This window comes from Rhinolophus sinicus, linkage group LG15, assembly GCF_036562045.2.
Source record: "Rhinolophus sinicus isolate RSC01 linkage group LG15, ASM3656204v1, whole genome shotgun sequence".
NCBI classification, from domain to species: Eukaryota; Metazoa; Chordata; class Mammalia; order Chiroptera; family Rhinolophidae; genus Rhinolophus; species Rhinolophus sinicus.
Genome location: NC_133764.1, coordinates 50,241,106 through 50,266,646, shown reverse-complemented (window position 1 = coordinate 50,266,646; position 25,541 = coordinate 50,241,106). Strand labels below are relative to the sequence as shown.

The window sequence follows — 25,541 nt, the reverse complement described above, 5'->3', positions numbered from 1 at the left end:
CACTACAATACCCAGAAATCATGAAGGGAGGCTGTCCTAGGTTGGGGGGGGATCAGCATTACTCGGAAGTCCCGGGCATTCGGCCGCGCTTTGAGGAAAGGAGAGATCCAAAGTTGGCGGGGCCGGAGCTCCGCGACCGGCGGACCGCGTGGCATGCTGGGAATTGTAGTTCGATGCAAGTTGAGGGTTCCGGGCGTGGAGGCTCCCAAATCCAAGGTTTGACCTCAGCCTGCCCTTGCTAGTGCTTGGGCCACAGGTGAGCCGTTATTGGCTGTCGTTAAGGACCGTTATCACTCCTGGGTAAGTAAGAGGGCTTGAGGCCCGTGGCTGCCCACCGGCAGCCTGAATGCGTCGGGCCTTCTCTGAGAGGCTTTCCTTCAAAAAGCCCGGTGGACTACTACTGGCCGCCTTTCCTCATTCGGAACTCTGGGGGGCCCATGGTGTTTGGTAACTCAAGGCCTCACGAGAGGGGGTGAATTGTGCTGTGCGGAGCACTGATTCTGAGCCAGCAGTCTGGACTGCTTGGTCAGGCCTTGCCGCTCGGGGCCTCCGGTACCGGTCTCCACGAAGCTCTTCCGCATATTCTCCCTTTCATTCTCCACAGCAGCCCTCCACAGTTACTCATTGTTGAGCATGTATATACCAGGCTCTGTGGTAAGGCTTTTCGTACTTCTCATTTAATCCTCTCAACAACAAGCCTAGAACGTGGGCGCTATTTCCGTTTTTCACAGACGAAGAAATGTGGCCCAGATTGGTTGGTAGATTGCACAGTCACATAGCTAATAAATGGCAAAATCAGTATACGAGTCTGGATCTGTCTGCCTTTGGGCCCTCTGAATTCTTTAGCACTACATAAATCCCATTGTCTGATACATATACCCAAGGATATCAGTTATTAGAAGGTAATTGCAACAGCATAGTCTCTTTTTAGCCTTGACTGAATGCTTCAATCCCTTGGGTCGCACCCCTGTGAGTGAGTAATCCTACCTGAGTTGTTTTTTTGTTTGTTTGTTTTTAAGGTGGGCTCCTGTAGGGATCAAACTGGCAACCTTGGTGCTACCAGCACCCCGCTCTTAACCAAGTGAGCTAATGGGCCACCCCAATCATACCTGAGTTTTGAGGAGAGAGCCCAAAGACATGGTTCCCATTCTGGGAGATTTCCCATTCTGGTTGGGTTGTGGTGGGTGGTGGGGGAAGGACAAGTTCTTAACATGAGAGAGCTTCTCGGCCAAAAAGGGAAATGATCTTTGCCTTTGGGAAACTCGCAGCATGGTAAGAAACAGTCCCCATCTGACTGGGTCAAACAAAACAGATAGAACAGAGCTAAATATAGTCAACTCTAAGTTTTTTGTATCAGTGGCAAGAGCAGAAGTAAATGTCCAAATCAGCAAATAATCCCCAATCATTTATACTTGACTTTAGAAGGCAGTCAAAGACACCAGTTCAGGCTAAGAGCCATCACCTACACTGATGTCTCCAGGGCTAAGACTGCTGTCAACACAATGCCTTATGTGCAGCTGCAGGGGAAACCTTTTGTAAGTGTTTCACCTGTTGTAGCTCATGTGACCTTGTGAAATAGATAGGGAAGGGGACTTGAAGAAAATTGTGCTTGCAAAATAAATAAACACACAATGTGATATATAGATGATGTATTATAGAATTGTACACTTGAAACCTATGTAATTTTACTAACCATTGTCACCCGAATAAATTGAATTTAAAAAAAAAAAGTCGCAGTGATACCTAGTTGCAAAACCAGAACCCACATCTGGTGTTCTAATTCCCAACCCTGTATTTTCTTTTCTCACAGATATGCAGAGATTAAATGAAGGCTAATGAAACATGACAAGGAAGAGATAGGGAATGAAGGTGCTGGTTTCTATGGACCCTGCCATTCTTGGAATTCAAAGCTTAAGTATCTGCTTTGCTTTGTACAGCAAACTGAGCAGTTTTTGCTCAGTGGAGAGCCTTTTCTGGAAAGTAGGCAGGCTGTATGACTGTTGTAACCAAGCTCAGAATGCAAGTACAAACCCAAAGTTCTGAACTCCAGCACCTCAGAATCTCAGAGCTAGAGGGGACCTGAAAGGCTTTTATTCCCTCTCTCTTAGGAGTTTTCAAGTTAGAATCCTCACTTAGATTTTGTAGGCTCCATGATTTCTCTTTAATCATATTAAAGTTTTATGTTTTAAAAAGAAATTGAGTATATGTGACACATTTTTTAAATGACCGCTTGTGATTTTAGTGCCTCAGTTTACTTTTGAGTTTACAGTCACATTGATGCAGAATGATCACCCAAAGCAGTGCAATATAGTTTCCTAAATTGGGTCTATAGATGCTTTTTGGGGTTCTAAGAAGTGTTTTTTTTTTGTTTTTTTAATTGGGGAACAGTGTGTTTCTCCAGGGCCCATCAGCTTCAAGTCATTGTCCTTCAATCTAGTGGAGGGCACAGCTCACTGGTCCATGTGGGAATCAAACCAGCAACCCTGTTGTTCAGAGGTTGCGCTCTAACCAACTGAGCCATCTGCCCACCCAAGCGTTCTTGTATTTGTTCCTCCCCACTCCCCCATAAGAGACAGCCTTCCATTTTCCGAGAGCTCTCATTGGTGGAAAGTTGGCCAAGTTCTGCCTTATGGGATTATGTAGAAACATAATCCTGTGTCCTTCTAGCTGGTTGTTATATATTCAACAGTTAATATATGGTTCCCTAAAATTCTTATTTCTTCCAAGGTAAACATTTGCAGCTTTCCGAGCGCCTCATCACACTAGAATAGTAGGATTCTCCCATCGAGCTCTGCTGGCTCTTCCTCCCCACCCATTCTGGCAGGAGCATTATACAAAGGTAGTGGGGTACAGCAGGGCCCAGAGGGTGACCAAGAGATGTGCCTATGAAGTTCTACAGGTTCTGGAATTTGCTCCTAGTGTACATAGCTCCATTATCCCTTCACGGTTAGGGGGGACAGTAGAATATAGTGGTTAAGAGAATATGCTTCAGAGTGACTCCCTGGGTTCTAAATCCTGGCTCTGCTTTTACCTAATGAGTGGCCTTGGGCAAGTCATTTCCCCTCTCTGAGCCTCAATGTCCTCTCTGTAAAATGAGACAGTGTACGCAGAAAACTTAGTAAAGTATCTGGGACAGTCAATACCTAATAAATTTGTATTTCCCTTCCCAGGAAGTCAGCATTGCTACTGTGACAAAAACTCTCATGGTGTCTATACAAATCAAGGCCCTTGCTGTACTCCCAGCAGCAGGTCAGAGATACCTTTTCTTCTAATGGGCATGGGAAGGCATGAGTGAGGTTGTGGTTCATTTTTCAACACCCTGGAGCACTAGTGACATGTCAGGCTCTTTGGCAGGAACTAGAGAAGCAGGGATAGAACCACACAGTCCCCGCCCTGGGTTCATTCCAGGAGTCGGTGGGTGCATAGACTGACAGTTAGGTAACAGTGCATGAGAGAGCGGTGGAACACAGGACGGAGCAGGAGCCTAGAGGAGGGACTCAACCTGGAGAAAGGCGTCCTGGAGGAAAAGACGGCTGAGCTGAGTTTTCATAGGGGAAGCAGACAAACGGGTGGACGTTCTAAGCTGAAGGTATGACAGTCCAGCTGCCTGAGTAGGGTGCAATGAGGAAGATGTGCCTCGAGCTTAGCGTGTGAGGAGCATTTTGGAAGTTGAGGCTGGAGAGGCAGGAGTCAGACCATGATGGGGTGTGGGTGCCATGCTAGAGTTTGGGGTTTATCCTGAAGACTCAGGAGATACTGATTGTTAGTTGGGGAGAGAGAGGATCACATTTTTTGGTGAAAGATCATACTCTAGGGAGCAGACTGACTGTCTAGGGAAGACAGTTTTTCTCCTCTGAGCAAGAACAGGGCTGGTGGGCTCAATCGTGAACTAAAGGATAGGGAGATGGTCTTTGGCAGCTTCCTGTCTCCCCTGGAGCTCACTGTCAGGAAGGGTACCCTTCCTTCCTATGACATCTGACACATGAGCCTGGAGCACAGTGGTCCCAACCTTCTGCTTGGTGAAATGGGATTTAAGAGAGAGTGTGGTAGGTGTTCCCTGCCCAGAAGGTACTTACAGTGAAATTGGAAAAACCAGCCTCACTTGAAAAAAAATAAAAATAACAGGGCCTGACTGGCTATGGTGAAATGAGCTAGATACAGTAGATAAGTTAACTGAAGTTGGGGGCAGGGCGGGGATGAAGCTTTCGGGGCAGCATTGTTAGAAAAGGCTTGGAGAAAGCAGACTTTGAACTTGGCCTGGAGGCAGGCAGCTTGAGACCTGAAACCCCCCATTATAGTTTCTGAGATCCCTACGGACCCACTCCTGAACTTGAGCCACAGCTACAGTTTTACTTTTGTTTGTGCAATTATTTGGTTTGCAACCATTTTCCCCCACATGATGCTACATTCTATGAGGGCAGAGAACAGATTAGATTTCCCTCATCTCTGTATCCCTTGGGCCAGCACACAGTAGGCCCTCAATATTTTTTGGATTAATTAATGTATGAGTGAGTAAATGAGTGAATGATGAGAAAAAAGAGATAAGGCCGTCAGGGTGCGGAAACGATACAAAGGAACACAGTGCAGGGACCCCTTACGTTTACACAGTGCTTTATTGCTCACAAAATGTGCTAACACACAATCTCGTTTGATCCCTACCATCAACTGTCTTATCGGGCCCTGTTTTACAGTGAGAAAACAGGAAGTTCAATGATTTGCCCAAAGTTTCATTGCTACTTTCAGACTTGAACCTGGTGTTTTAACACAAAGTCTGGTGCAAGAACTAAATGACTGTCCCCCTTTGCTTTTCCCAAGGGGCAACATACGGTGAGACACGTCTGAAGGGATGATCAGGGCCAGCTCACAGAAGGCCTAAAGTTTTAGGCCAAGGAGTTTGGACTTTATCTTCTAGTTGGTGACAACCTATGGGAAGTTATTTTTTGAAGCTGTTTAATAAATGATAAATATTAATGGTATTTGTAAAGTATGGTGTAAATTTAATTGCACATTAATATTTATTTAAAATAAACATAAGGAAAGTAAGTTTAATTTTAAGAACCAAGAGTCAAAGACCCAGGAGTCAAAGGAGTCATCTCTACCAGACTGAAAGGGTTGTTCAGCGCACACAACTTGGAGCAGCGCTATATTCCAGGCATTGTGCGAGATTTTAAGGACACAGAGGTGACTGAGATGCAGGTCATTATCAGGATGAAGTGAGACTGTGTAAGCAGCTAGAGCCAGCTCCAAGTTTCTTAATTACCATCCCAAATAATGGAGGATATGTGTTTGAGCTGAGAAAGCCCTTGTTGGCATCACCTCAACACTGCAAGGGGGAAACTTCAGTTCTGAGGAGGTGGTTGGGTTGAAGCCCTTACAGCAGCCCTTCAGCCTTCCCCCTGGGACCATCCCAGAGCAGAGATGCAGCTGCCATTGGCAAATTGGACCACAAGGATGCCTACTTAGAAGACAAGGCCCCCAATCCTCTGCAGGGGTTTCCTAACAATATGCCCCAGGAAGAGCCTGATAATTTGGGGGAAGTGCAGGCATGTTCCTATCCCTATCACTGCCACGGCCAGCCATGGTTACTGATGGGAGTCTGGGTATGCCTCTGATGTGTCTGGAGTAGGGAAGAGATTGAGAACCACAAACCTAGGTTATCTGTGAGTTGATTCAGGAAGGGGACTGGGCCATTAGATCTGGCTCTACGGAATAGGTATTAGAATTGTTCTGCATGACCCCAAGGATTAGAACTAGAAGAAATATAATCTAAGGAAGAACTTTTTAATTGCCAGGACTGGACTTCAAAGACAACATGAAGCGTATCAAAAGACAGTGAGTGAGTTCCCTTACACCAGACATGTCCAAGTATAGACAGGAGAGATGATGTAGAGGCAGTTCAAACACTGAAAGGGTGTTTGGACCAAATGACACTTTTGGTCATGAGATGCAATCCTATTTACTGAGTGATGGCTGTCAGTGTTATTGATTTTAAGGAGAAAGTTTTCAGAGACGGGGGTGATCAGAGAAAGATGTTGAATTCATTTCTCAATGTATTGAATCCCTACTATGCTGGGCACTGTTCTAGGCACTGGGGATACTAATGGTGAAGATACACAAGATTCTTGCCTTGAAGGAAGCAGACAGCAGAAGTACGGTGTAGGGAGAGGGAAAAGAGTCAGGGCAGGACTTTCATTAAGGACCACCTACTATATGTGAAGTGCCATTAGATGTTTTTATATATAGTAGCCCCCCCTTATCCATGGGGGATACTTTCCAAGACCCCCAGTGGATGCCTGAAACCACGTTTAGTGCCAAACCCTGTGTATACTATGTTTTTTCCTATACATACATACGTTTTCACTTAAAGGAAGCACTTTACAGCTTCTTTTTGGCATATCCGAATTGCCAGCATCACTCTCTTGTGCTTTGGGGTCATTGTTAAGTAAAATAAGGGCTGCTTGAACAAAAGCACTGCGATACCATGACAGTTGATCTGATAACTCAGACAGCTGAGTAACTTACAGGTGGGTAGTGGGGGGTACGCCGTACAAAGGAATGATTCACAACCTGTATGGGACAGAGCAGTACAGCGTGAGATTTCTTCACGCTACTCAGAATGGGGATGGTGACTATCCACCTCAAGGATTGTGAAGATTCAATGAGATGATTCCTACAGAATGCTCTTATGACCTGGCAGGTTAAAGGGTGCTCAGTTAACTATCTTAGCTATCGTTACCATTGCCAGAGGCTGCACAGCTCCATGATGGCCAGGTTTGAATTTGAAGCTAGAACTACCAGTTTTTTACCCCCAGTGTGGTAAGACTCTGGCTCCTAGCAAGGAATTACTCTGCAGCCCCTACCCTTTCCGCCACTCTCGGGCTGCTCGCGTGCCCCGCCCACCTCACCAAGTCCCACCCCTTCCGCTGACCGGACGTCCGGTCCGCGTGTGCGCGCTCCCGAAGCCCCGCCTGCCCGCCAGGAGCAACCCAGTAAGCGCTTCTGAGATTGGGCGGCGTAGCGGCCCAGGCCGGGTCAGCGTCCCAGGGTATGTATCGCGCCGCGCGGACGGGTGGGAGCAGCTGGGTCCCAGAGAGGGGCGTGGCAGGGGCGGATGGAGGCGACCAGAGGTTGCTTTGTTTTTTTCCAGCGTCCGAGCCACACGGCCTAGAGGGTTGGGTCTACACCCGAGGTTCTGTGTCACGACGCTTAGGCCACCAATCGTGCTGCGTGGTGGGGTGTAGAGTACGCGCCTTTTTTTAAAGACTTGGTTACAGTTTATTGAGCACGTACTGTAGCAGCCACTGGATCAAACGCTTTTACTTCCATGGCTCATTGCTTTGACAGCAACCCTACTAAGCAAGGTGTTGGTTTCTCTGTTTTACAGCTGTAGAGAAAGGTTTACAACTAGAAAGTGGCGGAAATTGTGGATTCAAACCCAGGTTCCGTCCAAAGCCACTACATTTTAGAACTTTGTGGTCAGACCTAAGTTTGATTTTTGAATCCAGCTTCTACCGTTTCCAGTTGTATGAATTTGGGTACCATTCCGACTCTAAATTTGCTCATCTGAAAAAAATGAGAATGATAACCCATCTCACAGGGTGAATGGAAAGTGCTGGGTAGCTGCTGTTTTCCCAAATGATTATCTTCGCTTTTCAGACAGGCTCCCTTCCGCTTTTCTCTTCCTCAGGAGGCTGGACTGGTTGTAAAGTTTTAGTGAAGACTCCCCAGGCCTTGGGGAGTAAAGAGGGCTGCCTGACCGCCTGCTTCTCTTCCTTCCCCAGCTTCCCAAATGGAGGCATTGACACCTTTGGCGTTGAGTTTGCTTATGAAGTTTTCAAAGATTGTTCTCTCTCTCTTATCTATGGGAAAATTATCACTGGAATGAACTTTGACGTTAAGTTCTAATTCTAAAGTTGAAAAAATAGAAGGCTTTGAATATGGGGTGGGGGAGCTGATTTTACCTGAATAAATCAAATTGATTTGGTGGGGTGCAAACAGGCCTGTGGGAACGGTGAAATGCTAGAGAGAGAGCTGGCTGATGAAAAGAAAGTGGACAGGCCAGTTGGGGTGTTTTTTTCTTAGCAGGGCCCTAAATTTCCACCAGATACTCTTCTATCTCTCTTGAGCAGTCCGAATCTGTCCTGGATAATGTGTTTAAAGGGTTCAGAGCCTCTTGGTGCCTGTGCCTGAAGGATAAAAGATTAGGGCTGATAGCTAAAGGCAGGCAAGCAGTGAGCACAGCTCTTTTTTTGAAAACTACCCACTCACACATATTTAGGTAGATAAAAATTTTTCTCTGAAAGTTTCAATAGTTGCAAAGGCTATGGTTTCTAGTAGTTAATTGTAAATACTGACATTTTGAAAATAAAACTGTTACATCAGGGATTTAATTCTGCAATGGAATTTAAATACCATAGTGATTTGATTTCCCTCATTCTTTGAAAAAAATACACGAATCAGTTTTTAACAGTTGAAATTTTACATCGTTCATTTTTCCTTCAACTCAAATTTCTACTTTATTTCCTCCTCAATAGAGTTTATACTTGAAAGCCTTTGGTTTGTCGTCCTACTACTGTGCAACAAAAATACACACAAAAAATTAAAACATCTTTGAAAATTGTCATAATAAAGAACGTTTTCCTTTGTATTCAGTTTTTACTATTGTAAAATACACAATTGATCAAAACAACATAAATATATAACTAGTTTTGAGAATTGTTAAACATGGAAAGTTTAACTTGAAGTGCTTCTCATAATTAGCAGAGTGGAACTTTTTGTTTTCAGTTAATGTATGCACCCATATGTATTTGTTAGAATGAGCAGAACTTTTTTTCCCATAGCTGTAAGCATTGAAAAAGTTGGTTCGTATAAATAAATGCAGGTATTGAAGGCATTTTGTTGTGTCAGTATTACTCAATTCTTTGAACACCCTCTGGGTGATAGGCCAAAAAATCACAGTGATCTATCATTGAAATCTATCATTGATGACCTGTCAGCTGACAGTTCTTCTAGGACCTTCTTTAACTTTATTGAAAGCAAAGGCTTGGAAACCACCTGACTCAGCAGGATTTGTTACATAGTCACTATAGGCAGTCACATGCTGAGCATGAATAATATTTTGAATTGCCCCTTTGTGGGACCTTGTGGGGGTATTTTGCACTGTGGGACAATGCACCTGAGTAGGATTTGGCATGAGTGGGTAATTAGGCCGTTTTTTGAAACTTAGGAAATGGATGAGTGTGATGGGGGACTTGAGAATGGAGAGCCTGCAGGCAAGTTCCATGGCAGATCTGTTCCCTGAGGAGAAGCTGGAGAACTGAATTGAAATGTGCTCCTCTTAAAGTGTGACTTTGTGCCCCTTGGAAAATCTTTACGCATCCCCCAGGGCTTCTCATTCTCCAGTGTTGAAGACCACCTGGAACTACCGTGGGCAAACACCTAACTTTTAACTTCTATTTTCTCACCTTTAGAATGGGAATAAATCAAAGTACCAACTTCACTGAGTTGTGCTGGTCAGGCGGGATCAGGAATGTCCCTGACAAATGGAGAGGATTCGAACGATGGGCGACTCCTCTTAAACTCTAGTTCCCACTTGCTGGGAAATTCACCTTCCTAGAAACTCAGGCTCAGTGTCCTCTTCTGTGAGCTCAAGATATTGTCAGTCCAGGAAACTGGGGGCTGGAAAGTGAGGTGAAAAGGTTTTGTGATGCTCGTAGTAGGTTTTCTAGAACAGATGTTCTTATTTTAAATAGTTAATGTTGAGTTTCTGCTTACCCATGAGCTGGACGTTTTGCTGCATGCTTTATGCATTCATTCAACAAATATATCTTTGGAGGGCCTTCTTTTTTCAGGCCCTGTTTTAAGCACCTTGGATATAGCTGTGCCCAGATTCCAGGGAGAGAGTCAGATTACAGTAAACACAGATATTCAGTATGTTGGGTGGTGATAAATTGATAAGCGCTGTGAAGAAAGAAAAGTAGAACAAAAGGAGAATAGAGAGTGAATTGGGGGTGCCATTTTATATATTCAGGACCGTCTCTGGTAGGGTGTAGTGGGGCAGAGAAGGCAGTGAGCCGTGCAGCCCTCTGGGGGAACAGCTTTCCATGTGGAGGGAACAGCATGTCCACAGGCCCAAGGCAGGAGTGTGCTCAGCAGTCAGAGGGCAGGAAGGTTGTCAGTGTGTCAGGAGGGCGCAGTCATGGGAGAGAGTGGCAGGAGACGCCCATGTCTTCATGAAGCCCTTGTAGGACCCTAAGGACTTGGCTTGTGCCAAGTGAGATGAGAGCCATTGGAGGGTTTTGAGCAGAGGGGTGACATGATCGGACTTGGGTTTGTAAAGGGTCATACCAGCTTAGCTGCTCTATTACAAATAGACTGTTGGGGAGCAAAGGTGGCAGCGAGGAAATCACTCAGCGGCTACTGCAGTAAGCCAGGAACTAGACGATGGCGGTAGATGGACCGGGGGTATCAGGTCTGCTTGTGAAGGTGGGGGGCAGAGCTGGCAGGGGCACTGGTAGATTGGATGAAGGTTGTGAGAGAGGAGCCAGGAGGACACCCAGGGTTTTGGCCTGAGTTATTGAAAGGCTGAAGGTGCCCTTGAGGGAAATCGAGTAGACTACAGTAACTGACGTGTCACACTGAGTGGGGGAAGATGAGGTGACCATGGCATACTTACCTCCTTTAATCCTGACAAGCCCTGTGTGAGTGGTCATGATTAATCCCATTTTATACACAAGAAAACAGAAGTCCACAATGCTGGCGTATTGCCCAAGGCCAACACAGCCCGTTAAGGGACAGAGCTGAGATCTCAGCCAAGGTCCCTATGACTTCGAAGCCCCTGAGAGTTGGCATTCCCTGTGATCCTTTTTCTGCAAAAATGCTAGCATAGTCGTCTGGTCCAAACAACCTCCCTGCACACCCGTGAAAGCTCCCTGGCGTGATGGTTTGTGCTTGGAAAGGACTCAAGAGGAGAGAACTGTTCCCTCCCTTCCCTTGGTGTTGCCAAGGGGAGAAGGGAGAGGAAGACTGACTACCAACACCTTCTCTTGTGGCTCCCTGCAGGTAATTGGCAGCCTGGAGGAGATGGTGACTTACTAGAATGAGCAGACAAGAGAACGTAGACTCAGGTTTAAACAGCATCCTCTCACCAATAATGAAAGATTAGGAGTGGGGAAACGATAGATAAAAATAGCACTTACTAGTTAACTGGAAAACAATATATTTTTGCAACCACTGCTTCCACAAGAAAATAATTGGGTCCCAAGACAGGGAATGACTCGTATTCATGAATGATTATATTGATCATTGGAGCAAAATGGATACATCCCCTTTGGAGAGCAATTCAAAGGAGTGGTGCCTGGCCGGTCAACATGCCCAGTATGAAATCCTGAGAGGCTTCAAAAGGAGGAGGAATGGAAGCTGCCAGCTAATGAGGGAGCCAGGTCCTGCCCCCGTGTAAGCAGGTTGGGGCTGTTTGGGAGATGCAAAGCAATAGCCTTTGCTTCTAACTTAGGTCCTGAGCTCTCCCAAGGGAGGAAAGAAAGAGTGTCCATTCAACTATCCGTTCCTTATTCTGTTTAACCCTTTGGGTGTTTTGTTTGTTTCCATTTTTTTTCCAGGAGGGATTTACTAGCAGCAAGCAGCATGTTCTAATGGAAAAAGGAACAGCTGGGAGCTTGTTCCAGGCTCCCCTTTGCCACTGATAGGAGAATGTGACCTCAAGTATTTCCCCTCCCCTTCCCTGATCATGGAATCATGCAGTCATTTGTTCTATAAATAGTTATCAAACACTCTCTTACAAATAATAGGGAACACTGATTGAATGCTTAGTGTGTACCAGGCTGTATTCTAAGTACTTTACACATACTCTTCACAGCAACTGAGAGTAGGTGCCATTAGCTCCATTTTACAGATGAAGAAACTGAGTCAAAGAAAGATTAAGAAACTTGACCAATATCATTCGCTTGGTAAGCGACAGACAGACATTGGTCACTATGCTAGATGCTGGAGACAAAGGGGTGCAAACTGGACGTGGCTCTTGGCCTTATGGAGCTTATTTTATCGAACACATTGAAAATCTTCACAAAAAGTACCCAAGTGAGCACAATGGGTACAAGGAAAGGAAAGGAAACAGAGAGTGAGAGATGTTGGGGGCCTGATTTGAGTTGCGGGGTGGAAGAAAGGCCGTGACTCGCTTCCTTGCTGCTTTCAGGTCCTCTCTGAGAGACCTCCGTGGTCCCTCATGTAAAACATTGATCCCATTGCTTTTTTTTTTCCGATTATAGTTGACATCAGTATTACTGTATTAGTTTCAGGTGTACAGCGTAGTGGCTAGACCTTTATATAGTTTATGAAGTGATCCCCCCGATAAGTCTAGTACCCACCTGGCACTGTCCCCCGCTGCCCTTGATCCCCTCCCCTACTTAGCACCACCACACATGTTGTGAGCTTATTAGTTGCATCCCTACCCACGCCTGCCTCCTGCCGTAGAGTATAAGCTTCGTGGGGACAGGCACTCTTGTCTTGAACAGTGCTTGGTGCCCGACCGGTTGAAGGAATGAACGTGGAATAAATCAAGAGAAGTTAGCCCGATGCCGAGTGTGGTGGGCAGGGGGACTAGCATACAGGGAGGCTGGAAGGAAGGAAAGAGCCTGCGTGTTCAGGGACAGAAGGCAGGTGTGTGGTGAGCACAGACATGGACGAGGAGTGACAGGAGGTGGAGGGGTCGGCAATGGGCAGGTCACATGGGGCCTAGCTCCCGTGAGAGGCTAGGAGGAAGGGGAAGAATGCAGTGAAGGTTTTAAACAGAGGAGTGACATGATCAGATGTCTTTTAAGCCATGACCCTGGCTGCCTTGGGAGAAGCAAGGCAGGGACTAGAGGGTCAGGTCACAAGGCTATTGCAGGGGTCTGGGCACAAGGTGCCGGTGTCTTAGGTTAGCAGGGTGGGTCTGGTGGAGCTAGAACTTCAGAGACAGCATGCGGCAGTGGGGCTTTTTGTCTGGAGGCCTGTGCAGCAGCCCACTCTCGGTGTTCGCTAAGAAACACTGCCAGAGGGGAATCTAAGACTATCCTCCCCTGAAAGAATTTTCTTTGTCTGCTCTGGGTTATTGGGGCCCAAGAGGTAAAAACCGAAAGGCAGTTTGGAGCGGCTCGGTGAGAGGGCCCACCGTTGATGGAGCACAGTAGAATCAGGTCCCAGGCAGCAGATGCCACCTCTCTGACTCTAATCCTGACCTTTGCTTTACAACCTGCTGCCTTTCCATGGACATGGAGAATGGGGGGGGAAGAGAGGATTGGATGTGGATCCCGGGAGTGTTGTACCACCTTGGCTGGTGGATTCCAGGCCTGGGATTACTTTCTGGAATCCAGCTTCCATTCCTCTTGCACCGGGCATTAGCTTTTCTCTGTGAGTATGGGACTTGTCATTCTGCCAAGCCAGCTCTGTGAACAGCTTTGCCACCAAAGGTCATGCCATTCTTTGGTTACCCCGCGAGCATTTGCTGACTGCTCTGGGAAGAGCGCTTTCAGAGGAAGGAAGCACCAGTGTGGATCACAGCCTTCCCCAGGAACTGAGGCTGATGTTGGCGCTGGAAGACCAGTCCCCTCATTCACAGGTGTGGAGACCAAGGCTCAGAGAGAGGCAGGCGTCCAGGGCTCAGCTTACCCCAGACTCACCTCTCTGGCTGTGAGAAGACTTTCTGCCGTCACACAGGCAGTTTTGTGGCAGAGCCCAGAGCTCCACTGCCAGCCCGCAACCTGCCATGTTAGCAGTGGTTCTGGTACCTGGCTGGCGAGGTCGCACCCTAGATTCAGATTCAGTGGGCCGGGGTGGAGCCTGGGTTTCTGCACCTTTTCTAAAGTTTCATGGGGAATTCAGATCAGAGCCAGGTTTAGGTGTTGCTGTGAGGTTCCCGCTGCTTCTGTGTGCAAATGGCAGTGGAATGAGAGGAAACGAGCGCATTCTGGAGAATGATGACGTTTGAGCCAGGGCAGGAAGAGGGTCATGAACACAGGTTATCAAAGGTGGTCACTCTTCCGTGGGTGCCTGGGGAGGAGCTGCGGGATAGGTTTGGATGGGACTTAAAGGCAGCTTGGAACCTAAGCCTTTGTTTCCTTCTTCCTAAGTCTTGAGGGGATGGAGGGCTCTTGCTTGCAGCACTGGGCAGATTTGTGAGCAGATCTGTGAGTGGGTACACCACACACACACACACACACACACACACACTCCACCCCCGGACCCAGGGTAATACCACGTGACTATTCTTGCTCACCTGTCAGTGAGTTTCATTTGTTACTGTCTGTCTCTCCAGCTTTCCTGAGGGGCAAGACCTGTGTTTTCCTTTGGTTGCCCGAGAGGTCCTTGGCATCGTGCTACAAAGCCCAGAGGAGCTCAGTCAGCAGTTAGTGAAAGAATGAGTTATGGAGGGATTTGTTGGATGGGAACAGCTGTTGTTTGTCCAGCCCCTTTAAGCCAGGGGCCCAGGGCCTCCCTGGACTGTGTTCCTCCATCCCTTTGGCCTTCCTGATGGAAGCCAAGCGGCTGGTGGTTGTTTCCTCAGGTGGTCATACAAGGCACAGAGAAGGGAAGGTATTCGTTAGGCCACCTCGGCAGCCCGAGGCAGAGCTGAGCCTGGAATTTACATCGGTGCCCTGGCTGTTGTCTGTAAGATCCCGCCCCTGTGCTGCCAAGGGAAAACACCAATATGATCATCAAGAAATCATTTTTCTTCGACTCTGAATTGATTTGCCTGCAGACAGATTCACCGTCCTTATTTTGTCCTAGTCTAAAGGTAAATTCATTTTCATTCCCTGAGTACAGTAAGGCAGGGGTCTAGACTCAGAGTTGGGGGCCCTGAATTCCATCCACAGTCCATTAACGGCTGTGGCCCTGGCAAGTCCCTTCCTCTCTGGCCCTCCCACTCTGCCACTATAAGTGAAGAATTGCTGTTGACCCCGAGCCCTGTTATGCAGCAGAATTTCCTGGGCACCTCCATGCCCAGGATTCTGACTCAATAGGTCTCAGGAGGGTGCTGTCCCTGTGGGTGGGCAGGGGTTGCGATCTCAGCCCCATGGCCTTTCAGCCAACTCGGGCAAAGTTGGGTGGCAGGTGACAGTGGCTTGCTTTTAACATTGAGAGGTCAGGGCCCTGTGGAGAAGAGGCCCTTACCCTTTCGTTCGTCCATAGTCTGTTCTCAAGTCCTACTCCCATTGTTCCAGATTGGTCTTCGGCAGAAGAGAAACAGACGCAATGCTTTAGACACAACAGGACAGAGTTGGAATTAAAAATGCTGATGCTGGATTTTTTCATTTGAAATGTCAGCTGAGTGGACAAACTTTTTTTTTTGACAACTGAACCCTGTCCTTAATTCCTCTTTTTGTAAGCTAGAGGGGACACAACCTGGGGATGAGTATGGTCTCAGAGAAATTGAGGAGAAATGCTTATAAATGGTTTAATCATTTAGTTAGGTCTCTCCATTCGGATGACGACACTGGTAGCTAGTTTTCTCTCTCTGCCCCTGGCTCCCCTGGGTGAGGATGAGCCTGGACATATTGAAGCTTCTAGGTTGGTCTCCCTGCCACCCATCCACTCAGCCTACATCTGAACAGTCACCTTGCCTGCCCTGTCATTTGGTGAATCCTCAGGGGAGCCAACTCATTTCAGTATAAGCTCAAGCAAAGTGTAATTAGGACAGTAAATCTGCTGTTTAACAACAACAAAAAAGTCCTGTGATAGATTTCAAGGTCATGGAGACATGATTTGACGCTGAAGGATGGATGGAGAGAGACCTGGTCTTTGACTTAATTTCTTCCAGTCTGGGAACAAAGTTCAAGACATGCTAATCCTGCTTACTCCAGATAACGCAACATGACTTTTTTAAAAACCTATTGGGAGACAGTCTGAGGTTGCAGGAATGGGGACGTAACTTCATGAAGGTCTTTTTATCTTTCTGTGCCTTGTAGTCTGACTGTAACCCCCACCTTCCACCCCACATTACCCTCCTCACTTCCTGTACTGGGCATTACCTACGTATCAGGCAGTGGACCAAGGGCTTTATATGTGTTTTCTCATTTAGCCTGCACAAGAGCCTCATGAGGCAAGTTCTGTCATCCTGTTTATGGATGTGAAAACAAGTTCAGAGAGGTAAGAGCCTTGCCCAGGGTTGCACAGCATGTGTGTAAGGAACTGAATTTGAGGAAGTCCATGCTCCTAACCTCTGTACTGCACTGCTGCTCAGTCTGAGAGCCACAAATCACAGCGCCAAGCTCTAAGTTACTCCTTCCCCCCAGCCTGTCATCCTTTCCTCACATTCCTTCTTGGCAAGACCCATCTTCTCTAAGCCTTAGACTTAGTGGCCATCAAGCCACTGCTTGCCGCCGAGACCCCCGTCTGAGCCACTTCTTAGTTGAGGAGGGGGATTACTCTTCTCGGTGGAGACTAGCCCCCGAGGCAGTCCTCGTGCTCGTGCTAGCGTGGGGCAGGCGGGCCATTCCCACGAGCCACCGTGGCCCAGGCTAGAAGGTGGAAGCCAGCGCCCAGTGGTGCTTCTGTGGGCATCTGGAATGTGCCTGGGGTTCACCCAGAGGGACAGGTGTCCCCTTCCTCCTGGAAGTGTGCCTGCATCGGGGACTGCCGCCTCCACAAAGCACTTTCTGCTTAGCAACACCTGACCTTGTTCTGCTTGCTCAGCACTTTGCTAAATTTAGACTGTGTTAGTTTGCCTTATTTACGAGTGTTTTTGGAAGAATCCTGGAGGCCTTTCCTGAAAGAGTTTTCTGTTTCAGGATGGACCCCGAGCTCCCCGAGCTTAGGACTGACTGCCCGGCCAGGCTGTGTCTCCCTTTCCTTCCTGTGCGTCCCTGTCCCAGCACTGATCAGGCCTGCCCTGCTCTCCTCCAACACGCAGGTCCTGCTGGCGTTCCCGCCCGGCCCATCCCAGGCGGCTGAGCGTGCCCTGCTCCGGTGATTGTTCGGCTTCTCGGTCGGTAGTCTCCCTGGGAAGATGTTCTTGGTGGGCCTGACAGGGGGCATTGCCTCCGGCAAGAGCTCCGTGATCCAGGTGTTCCAGCAGCTGGGGTGTGCGGTGGTGGATGTGGATGTCATCGCCCGCCATGGTGAGTGCGAGGGGCGGCTGGGGACGGTGCAGGGCAGCGCCCCTGTGCTCCTCCCTTCCATCCAGCCCCCTCACCTGTTCATAAGGCCTCAGAGGAGGGGAGGGCTTTCCTGTCAGCCCAGGCTGATGTCCCACTCCCTGCACCATGCCTGTCCTTCCCTCTTTACCCCTCCCTCTCCTGAGAAGTCTCCCCTCCCCTTCACTGCACCCCATGACCAACAGGAGGGATTCTGTGCACTCTCCTCTCTCCCTTAACTACTTTCCCTTCCCCTCGTGTCCTTTGTGCTTCCACTGAAAGAAGCACCCCTGGGTTCCCCCATCATTTTGCCTCGAGTCACGTGGGGTCCTCAGGCCGGCCTGGAGGCTCCGGAGAGTAACCCCACCTCGTCCTCGTGTCCCAGTGGTCCAGCCAGGATACCCCGCCCACCGGCGCATCGTGGAGGCCTTTGGCACTGAGGTCTTGCTGGAGAATGGCGACATTAATCGCAAGGTCCTGGGAGACCTGATCTTTAACCAGCCTGACCGGCGGCATCTGCTCAACACCATCACCCACCCTGAGATCCGCAAGGAAATGATGAAGGAAACCTTCAAGTACTTCCTCCGGGGTAAGGCCCAGGGCCTGGGATAGGGGTGGGCAAAGCCCTCTCCTTCCAGGGCCAGGGCCCTTCTCTGCAGAAAAGTTGGCCAGCATAGGGGGAGCTGGATATCCCGGCTATTGAGGTCACACTGTTCATTGGCAACCCCTCCCCCACGCAGAGGCCCGTACCAGCCCCAGAGGAAAGAAACAAATGACCTTCAACTCTTAAGGAGGTTGACAATTTAATGAGAAGGGACACTTGAGGCTTTTGAGCCATGATCCCCAGGAAGTAAGTTGTTTTTTCTAGCAGGGATGGGAGTAATAGTAAGCAGCTGATGAGTGATGGGCTCGTAAGATGTGAGTGTAAGTTTCTAGCTGTGTGACTTTGTCAGGTGAGCCAACCCCTCCGCCCGTGTCCTCATCTGCATAATGCAGATGATAAGGTCAACGTTGCAAAGCTATCAGGGAGACAGAGTCCCCAGTGACCGTCCCTCAGCACACCAGTAGAAACCATAGTCAGAAGTCATTTGGTGCTGGTCTTAAGCCGCCTGGGAAAGTAAGCTTGCAGACAGGAAGTTAGGGCCGGTCCAGGATGACCAGGCAGGTGGCAGGTGGCCGAGGGGTCTAAGACGTAATCCTTTGGGGCTAGGGCTCAGTGGAGAGAGTTAGGCTGGCATGTGCAGGACTGAAAGAAGGGGAGAGTGTGTGAAACGCAGGGCTCTGTGCTCAGTTGGCAAGAACCTTCTGCAGCAGCTGTCAGCACCCTTTCCCCGGCCACATGCCACAGTGCAAGCCCTGTTCTTTAGGACAGTGTTGGGCAGGGGTGACCTAATCCTCACTGTCCTGGACGGGGTCAGTCACCAGGAGAAGTGGGAGAGCAGAGAGCAGTGGCTTGGGAGTAGGCGACAGGCTCGCCTAGGGCACCTGCAGCCTTCGGCACATGTGGCCGCCTCCAGCCTGGGCCTCCAAGCTGAAGGCCTGGCTGCTTATCTCCCCATTGTCAGTCATGATGCTGAGACTTCCCTTCCTGGAGGGTTTGGGGGAGCCTTTTAGGTTTTCTTCCAGCTTTTGCACTGTGATCATGGCCAAACCCCGTATTCTCTCAGGCGTCAAGTTCTCTTGTACAAAGAGGGGCACCTCGCACTACCCCCATCCCCCTGAATTCAGAAAGAAAGGGCTGACTTGACAGACATCCATGATGTTGAGCCCCCCTCCCCCTCCCATCAGCTCTGTCCAGTGGGGGAGCTGGCCCAGGCATCCTCCCTGCTGGACCAGTTTTGTTCTGCATCTCAGCACCTCCCAGGAGAGTCTCTGGACTCTTTCTGCCTTTGTCCTGCTTCTTGTGTCTCTGCCAGGACCCCACACTCCTCCTGCCCCACACCCAGGAGTGAAGCCTTCTGTCTGTCATTCCTGCCCTTTTGCATTTGCTCCCAGGCCAGTTGCAAGTACATCTGCAGGGCTTTGAGGTGACAGTGGCTTTCCCCCTCTGAAAGTAAGCGTTGGATAATATCACTCGCTCCAAAGTTCTCCCGCAGTGTCATCCACCCAGTCTCCCCTCTCCCCAACCACCACCACTTAAATAAAAGCCAGAAAGCTCTTTTCAGCTCGATAAGGTGAAAAATGGGGACGACAGCTGTGGCTTCCACAGTCCCAGTTTTTCCCTGATGACTATAACAAATACAACTGTCAGAGTTGGTATAATCGAACGTCAGATAAGATCACCAGCTGTTGGGGAGGTCTCTGTGCAGGCAGACGGATGTCTTAATAGAGTCAGGATAGTTTGCAGAGCTTATCAAGCAGGAGGGATGCGACAGCTGAATAGCCCTTTGCCAGTGAACCAAAGAGCTGGCCACGAGCTCCCGAGAGGGGCCAAGGAGAAAGGACAGGGAGGGGAGAGGAAGGGATGAGAGAGGAGCAGGAAAGAGAGATAAGAGGCCCAGAGAGGATCTGGTCTTGGCTCCTGTACTGGTTGGGAGGGGAGGGGAGCGGGGGAGCCAGCACTGCCAGCCTCCTTCCTCAGGGAACAGTAGTAATAAAAACCATCACTTGTGGAGCACTTACTGAGGGTCTGGGTGGGGGGGTACTGTGTGGTCTGCATGACTTTGCTCATTTAATTCTTCCTGCGAAGTAGGTAGTCTTTTCACTCATTTACACAGATGAGGTTTCTCAAGGGGCCCAAAGTCACATGGTGGGAAAGTGGGGGGCTACAAACCCAGGCGTGTCGTCAGAACCCATTCTCTTAACCCCTCATTAAACCGAAGGCTTTCTGGGCAGCAGGTCCCGGAGAATAGGAAACCCAGCCGTTTGGGTTGTCACCCCGTTACTGCATCCCCTGGAGTGCCAGTTTCTCTGGGACACCCTTGGAATTGGTGTGATACGTGTCTGGTTCTATGGTTGGAAGTGTTTGCAGTGGGACACCATCCAAGCCCGCAGGGGCACCTATCCTTTCCCCTCACTGCTCCTGGGCCCCTGCCAGCTTTATTACATCTACACAGGGGTCACTGGCTTAAAGAGAACTGAGAGTGTGGAGCCCATGGTGTTTCTGGACAGGCAGCCTGGGGATGTGCCCACTCAGCTGGGGAGGGTGCCGCCCGTGACTGGCCTTGGCTTATGGTGGAAGAGCTAGCTGATGCCTTCCACCCCACTGGAGTTAGTTACTTAGTATCAGTGATAACACGCCAGCACCTCCAGACCTGTCCCTGTAGTCCCAGTCTAGTGGTCTGCTTCTGACCGTGCGAAGCAGCTTCTTTCCTGGTGGGGCTGCTGCTGCTGCCCCCGTAGGAGTCTTGCAGGGAAACTTCCCCAGTCTCCTTCAGTTCTGGCTGTGTCATTTCCCTGCTCAGAAATAACTCTTTGGGTTCAAGGTCAAGGTGAACCCAACACTTCCGTGCCTGCCCTGACCACCTCACCAGTGTCGCCTTATACTGCTCAGGGCCTGCACGGCAGCCAGAGCTGGAGGACCTCACTGCTCCTTGTACTTTGCTCTTCCCCATTCATGCAACCCTCGCTTCCACCCACTCACGTTCAAGTATTAGAAGTTCCTGCCTGCTCTGTAAGGCCAGTACAAATGCCGTCCCTTCTCCAAGGTCTTACCTGCTCATCCAGTCAAAAATGACTTTCTGCAGCATTCTGTTCTGAATGGCATTGGAACTGGCTAGCTTTCCGGTTACGCCTGTCCTTGGAAGGTCTTCCCCTCTGCTGGGGCCTCTCAATGGTAGAAGCCAATGGCTTCAACTCCATTGCCACACCTAACATAGTCCTCAGTGTGTGCTGGTAAACTTGACCTTGTGGCTTTCCCCCAGGATACCGCTATGTGATTCTGGATATCCCCCTGCTGTTCGAGACCAAGAAACTTCTCAAGTACATGAAGCACACAGTGGTGGTATACTGGTGAGTGTGTGGCATGGCCTGGCCTGACCGAGGCTGGAAAGGAGGTACACTGCAGTGAGGCATATACATGAGAGATGGCCCACACCACTGTGCCCTGTCCCCACAGGGCGGCCAGGCGGTGCAGGGCTTGGGGGTAGCAGTGCCCAGAGCCTATAGAAACCAACCTCTGTGCCTGACCCAGTGTGTCCCCAGGTAGTAGGTGTGGGAAGGGATGACCCCCCAGGGGTCTCTAGTGCTTGGGAAGGGCTCCCCCTGCTGGCTGTTGGAGGCACTTCAGATGCGAGGCCCTGCCCTGGGCTACCATATTGTTATTCACTCAATCTGTTTTCCCTCCTCCAGCACTTCTCAACTTTCCAAACAGCTCCCACGTTTATTATTTCACTCAGTTTACCTTTCAACATGAGGTAGGGCATTAGTTGATATTCCTGAGTTACAGAAGAAAAATCTCAAGGGGGTTGGGGGGTGTTTACAGGATTTGTTCAGGGTCTCCCATTGGCAACACCTACAGACAGAAAGTTGCCAGGAGGGAACTGTCAGAGCCCAGCTAAGGAGGGAGCTTTGTTCTCAGAATCCCCCAGGATATGAAACAAACCAGAATTCAGGTTTGGCAAACAGAGGAGGATCAAACTGTCAGAGAAAATGAGTCATAGTCTCAGTGGGGTGAGAGAATAGATGAGTGTCTCGGCCCGCAGACATTTCCTAGATGCCACCCACAAGTGCAACAGATACAGAGGTGGGCACTTGGCTCTGTGGGTATTTTGGGCACAGGGTGGCTCTCAAGAGACTAATGTGTGGGAGGTTCCTGACACACTGGAGGTGGGGTCTGGAGTACTCAGTGCCCTCAGCATCACCCTGCCCTCCCCCCTCCTCCCCCCCCAGCTCCCCACCGTGGGCTGTCATTGAACAGCCAATCGGAGTCCACTGAGCCTGGTGTAGGGACTCAGGCATCTTCACAGCAACCATATGGGCCCATGTCTCCCCATGTAAACCTGCAACCTCTCTGGGTTCTCTGTTACCTGTTTGTGCAAGACTATCAACTGAGGCCAAGCAAACTCCATGAAGACTTGGAATTCTCTTTGCCTGGAGTCAATCCCATTGAAACTTTGTACCAAGGGATCCAAAAACCAAAAGGATCTTGAGTGTAGGTGAGAAAACAGAAAAGGGGCTGGTGGCATCTGCAGTCACCAGATGACTCCCCGCCTATCCTTGCCACCTTCCTCCTCCTGTGCTTTCCTTTGAGGTTGGTCTCTTTGCTAAGAGTAGAGATAGCTATGGCTCCTGGCAGGTAAGTGGGGCTTTGATTCTGCCTGTTCTCCAGGAGATTCTCCAGCCCCACTCACCAGCCAGAGGAACTTTGCCAGAGTCCTGAGTGCTGTTCATGCCCCACTTTCAGCACATGTGGCAGTAGGACTCAGGAGAGGTGCCAGAGGTATGAGTGAGTGATTATTTGCTTTTCACAAGAAGGATCTGCCCTTTACAACAATAAGTCTCCCTCGTGGATTCCTTAACTGTCACACTGCCCCTGGTGTGTTTGTTGCGGGCATTTACCAAAACGTGATAATTCACAGTTTTGAGGAATGTGTCAATTGCGGAATAAGTGTTTGGTAAAAATCCCATTAACTTAAATAGCATCAATTCTTAAACGAATCACACAGGACTATTTCTGAACCCCAGGAAGGGCTGGCGGAGAGTTCTGCCTTCACATTCCAGGAGGTCTTGTGGTCTAGGCCACACCTTGAGAAGGATGTGCTCTCAGGTGGCCCTAAGCCATCTCCATTCTCTCACTCTGATTTTCCCAACTCCAGACTTGCAAGATCCCTTACTAAGGTTGGATATAGTCCTTGTTCTCTGCCATTAGCTCCATGACCTTGACAGTACACTGCCCCCATAACAAAGGAAATCAGAAGTCCTACTTACTTTTCAGGGTCGTTACTAATACCATCCCTTCTGTAAGGTCTCCCCAGATCATCCACCCAGAAACGATTTTCGGCAGCATTCTGTTCTGAATGGCATTGGAACTGAACTGGCCAGCATTCGCATTATGTCTGTCCTTGAAAGTTCTGTCTTCACATCCCAGGAGGCCCTCTGGTCTAGGTCACACCTAAGAGAGGACTAAACTGGAGCATCAAATTGTCCCATCTGATGACTGGGAAATCTCGGGCCTAGGGGCAAAGCAGTGAGGACCCTGAGGGCAGAAAGCCGCTACTGCAGCCTTTCCCCGTGTTCCCACTGAGGGGCTTAGGTAGTCAAGGAGCTCAAGGGGTGTTAGAGGTGACCCCATTCCAGAGAACAGCCGGGCAGTTCATGTGTAGCCAAAGGCAGGCCAGGGAATTTCCCGAGGAAGGACCCAGGGGGTAATATCAGAGTGGGCCAAAGAGGTCTCCTTTGAATTTCCTTTGGGAGAGGAGGAGTCGTTGGGCTTGATCTGCAGTGCTGGGTGCTGCCCCAAGGGCTAAGGGGGTCCCTTCTCAAGTCCTTGCTCGTATGGAAGCACCTTGGGGCTTGCCCATCCCTCTTCATCAGTGGCATCAAGCATAGTAACCACCATCTCAGCACAGTCCTTTTGCCCTAAACGTGCAGAGGTGGGGGTGGGGCAGCAAGGAGAGGGGTCTTTGTGGTGGCCCAGGAAGCTATTGTTGATGCAGCAGGCCTGGGCCCTCAGGGGAAGAGCAGGAAGGATTTAGCTTGCAGGCACAGGCCTTACAGCAAAAGTCATCCATCCAGGGATCCAGGATGTAGCTGATTCCAAGTGATCAAATCCTCCCATGTTAGAACTGGGAATTCTCAGCCCAGTGGCAAAGCAGAGAGACGCCCAATAGCAGCAAGCAGCTGATGCAGCCTTTCCCCTTTGTTGATTTCAAGGGGCTTAGACAGCCCATTTTGCTACCAGGGCCTTCCCAGAGTGGGGAGAGGTTGGGGCAGCCTCCCTCCCTGGCTGTGGAACTAGATTCAAGGGAAGGGGCTGCCCAACCCTGTAACTTGTTGGTGGGAAGGAGGCTGGGGCCCACATGCCTGAACAGCCCTTTGGCCCTGTCCTTAGCGACCGCGACACACAGCTGGCGCGGCTGATGCGGCGGAACAACCTGAACCGCGAGGACGCAGAGGCCCGGATCAATGCGCAGCTGCCCCTGAAGGACAAGGCCCGCATGGCCCGCCACGTGCTAGACAACTCGGGGGAGTGGAGCATCACCAAACGCCAGGTCATTCTCCTGCATGCAGAGCTGGAGCGCTCCCTGGAGTACCTGCCACTGAGGCTCGGGGTCCTCACAGGTCTGGCTGGCATTGCCAGCCTCCTCTACCTGCTCACCCGCTACCTCCTGCCTTCCCCCTAGTGGGCGCTCCAAGGCAGGAAGCCCCAGGCCTCTGTCTCCTCGGAAGCTGAAGCTAGGTAATGAATGCACCCTGTTTCCTCCCAGCCCCTCAACTCTCTCTCTCTCCCCCTCCCTCCCCCCTTCTCTTCTCCTTCTCTTTCTCTCCCTCTCTCTTCTCTCCTCTGTTCTCTTCTTCTCTCCCTCTCTCCTCTCTCTCTTTCTCTCTCTCTCTCCCCCTCCCTCCCTCTCTCTCTCTGCCCTCCCCACAATCTGGGCTGGAGCCCTGCACTGGGCTGACCATTTTTTGGGGTGCATCCTGTCTGAGACAGACAAACAACCCTCTTTCAGATGCTCCCTCTCAGCTTCCCAGGGCCCTTCCCCCGGAACTACCTACAGAACAGTGTCGCTGATTGGCTGTGTAAGCAGCAGCGGGACACTGTTCTAAGATCCTTGTGGGGAGGCGTGAGGAAATGCCTCTGTGTCCTCACCAGTGTTCAAAGCTGGGAGGTTCCCTAGACTTGGACCCTCTCCAAGCACATGCCCCATTATGGCCAAAACCTCCTTCGTGGACCATGACAAATACCTTCAGACCTAGGGCTACCACCTTAAAACAGGACTCTCCCCTAGTTGATGCCCTGGGCCTGGATGCAGTGAGGATTCCCTGTAGGTAATGTAGTAGCCGGCAGAGGCCAGGCCTCTTCTGGGATGACCCATTGTCCCACCTTAGCATTTTGCCAGCATTCCCCTCACCCCGCTCACCACTTCCCACCACTCTACCTCCCACTCCATGTCCTCCTAGTCCTGAACTCTGGGTAGTCCACGTGTACCAGGCTGTTTCTCGCCTCGGTGCCTTCACCGTGCTGTTCCCTAACCTGGAATACTTTTTTTTTTATATATAACTGGCTGACTCCTAGCTCAGACACTGTGTGAAGCCCCAGGCTGGGTTAGGTGCTCTGGGATACCACCACCCCTGTGTTTTACCTGAATCCGCAGTAATCAGCCCAAAGCTGGTTGGTCTCTCCTACTAGACTGTAAGCCCTTTGAGGGCAGGGACTGTCTTATTCATCTCTGTGTCCCTGGTGCAGAGCCTGCCTCACTGTTGGTGCTGAATAAAGTGTGTTGATCTGAAACACCCTCCTGCCATTGTTCC

The 25,541-nt window shown here is 49.8% G+C and overlaps 1 protein-coding gene across 9 annotated transcripts; it reads left to right on the top strand.

Moving 5' to 3' along the window:
* The first annotated feature begins 35 nt into the window (after window positions 1-35).
* Window positions 36-25,521, top strand: DCAKD (dephospho-CoA kinase domain containing). 9 transcript variants are annotated; one of them, XM_074320740.1, is made up of 7 exons: window positions 36-300; window positions 3,171-7,045; window positions 16,076-16,143; window positions 16,907-17,114; window positions 17,515-17,718; window positions 20,993-21,080; window positions 24,121-25,521. In XM_074320740.1, the coding sequence occupies exons 4-7, from the start codon at window positions 17,003-17,005 to the stop codon at window positions 24,410-24,412; spliced, it is 696 nt and encodes a 231-aa protein (XP_074176841.1). In that variant the 5' UTR covers window positions 36-300; window positions 3,171-7,045; window positions 16,076-16,143; window positions 16,907-17,002; the 3' UTR covers window positions 24,413-25,521. The 9 variants fall into 9 exon arrangements, with proteins under 9 accessions (XP_074176841.1, XP_074176839.1, XP_074176838.1 ...); XM_074320738.1 differs by having other exon boundaries at window positions 16,785-17,114; XM_074320737.1 differs by lacking the exon at window positions 16,076-16,143.
* Window positions 25,522-25,541: the final 20 nt, after the last annotated feature.

What these genes read in the sequence shown, in the direction of transcription:
- DCAKD (XM_019752220.2), top strand. Translation starts at nt 17,003, where the DNA reads ATGTTCTTGGTGGGCCTGACAGGGGGCATTGCCTCCGGCAAGAGCTCC. An exon ending in CTTCAAGTACTTCCTCCGGG is followed by an intron (nt 17,719 to 20,992) that starts GTAAGGCCCAGG and finishes GCTTTCCCCCAG; the next exon opens with GATACCGCTATGTGATTCTG. An exon ending in CACACAGTGGTGGTATACTG is followed by an intron (nt 21,081 to 24,120) that starts GTGAGTGTGTGG and finishes CCCTGTCCTTAG; the next exon opens with CGACCGCGACACACAGCTGG.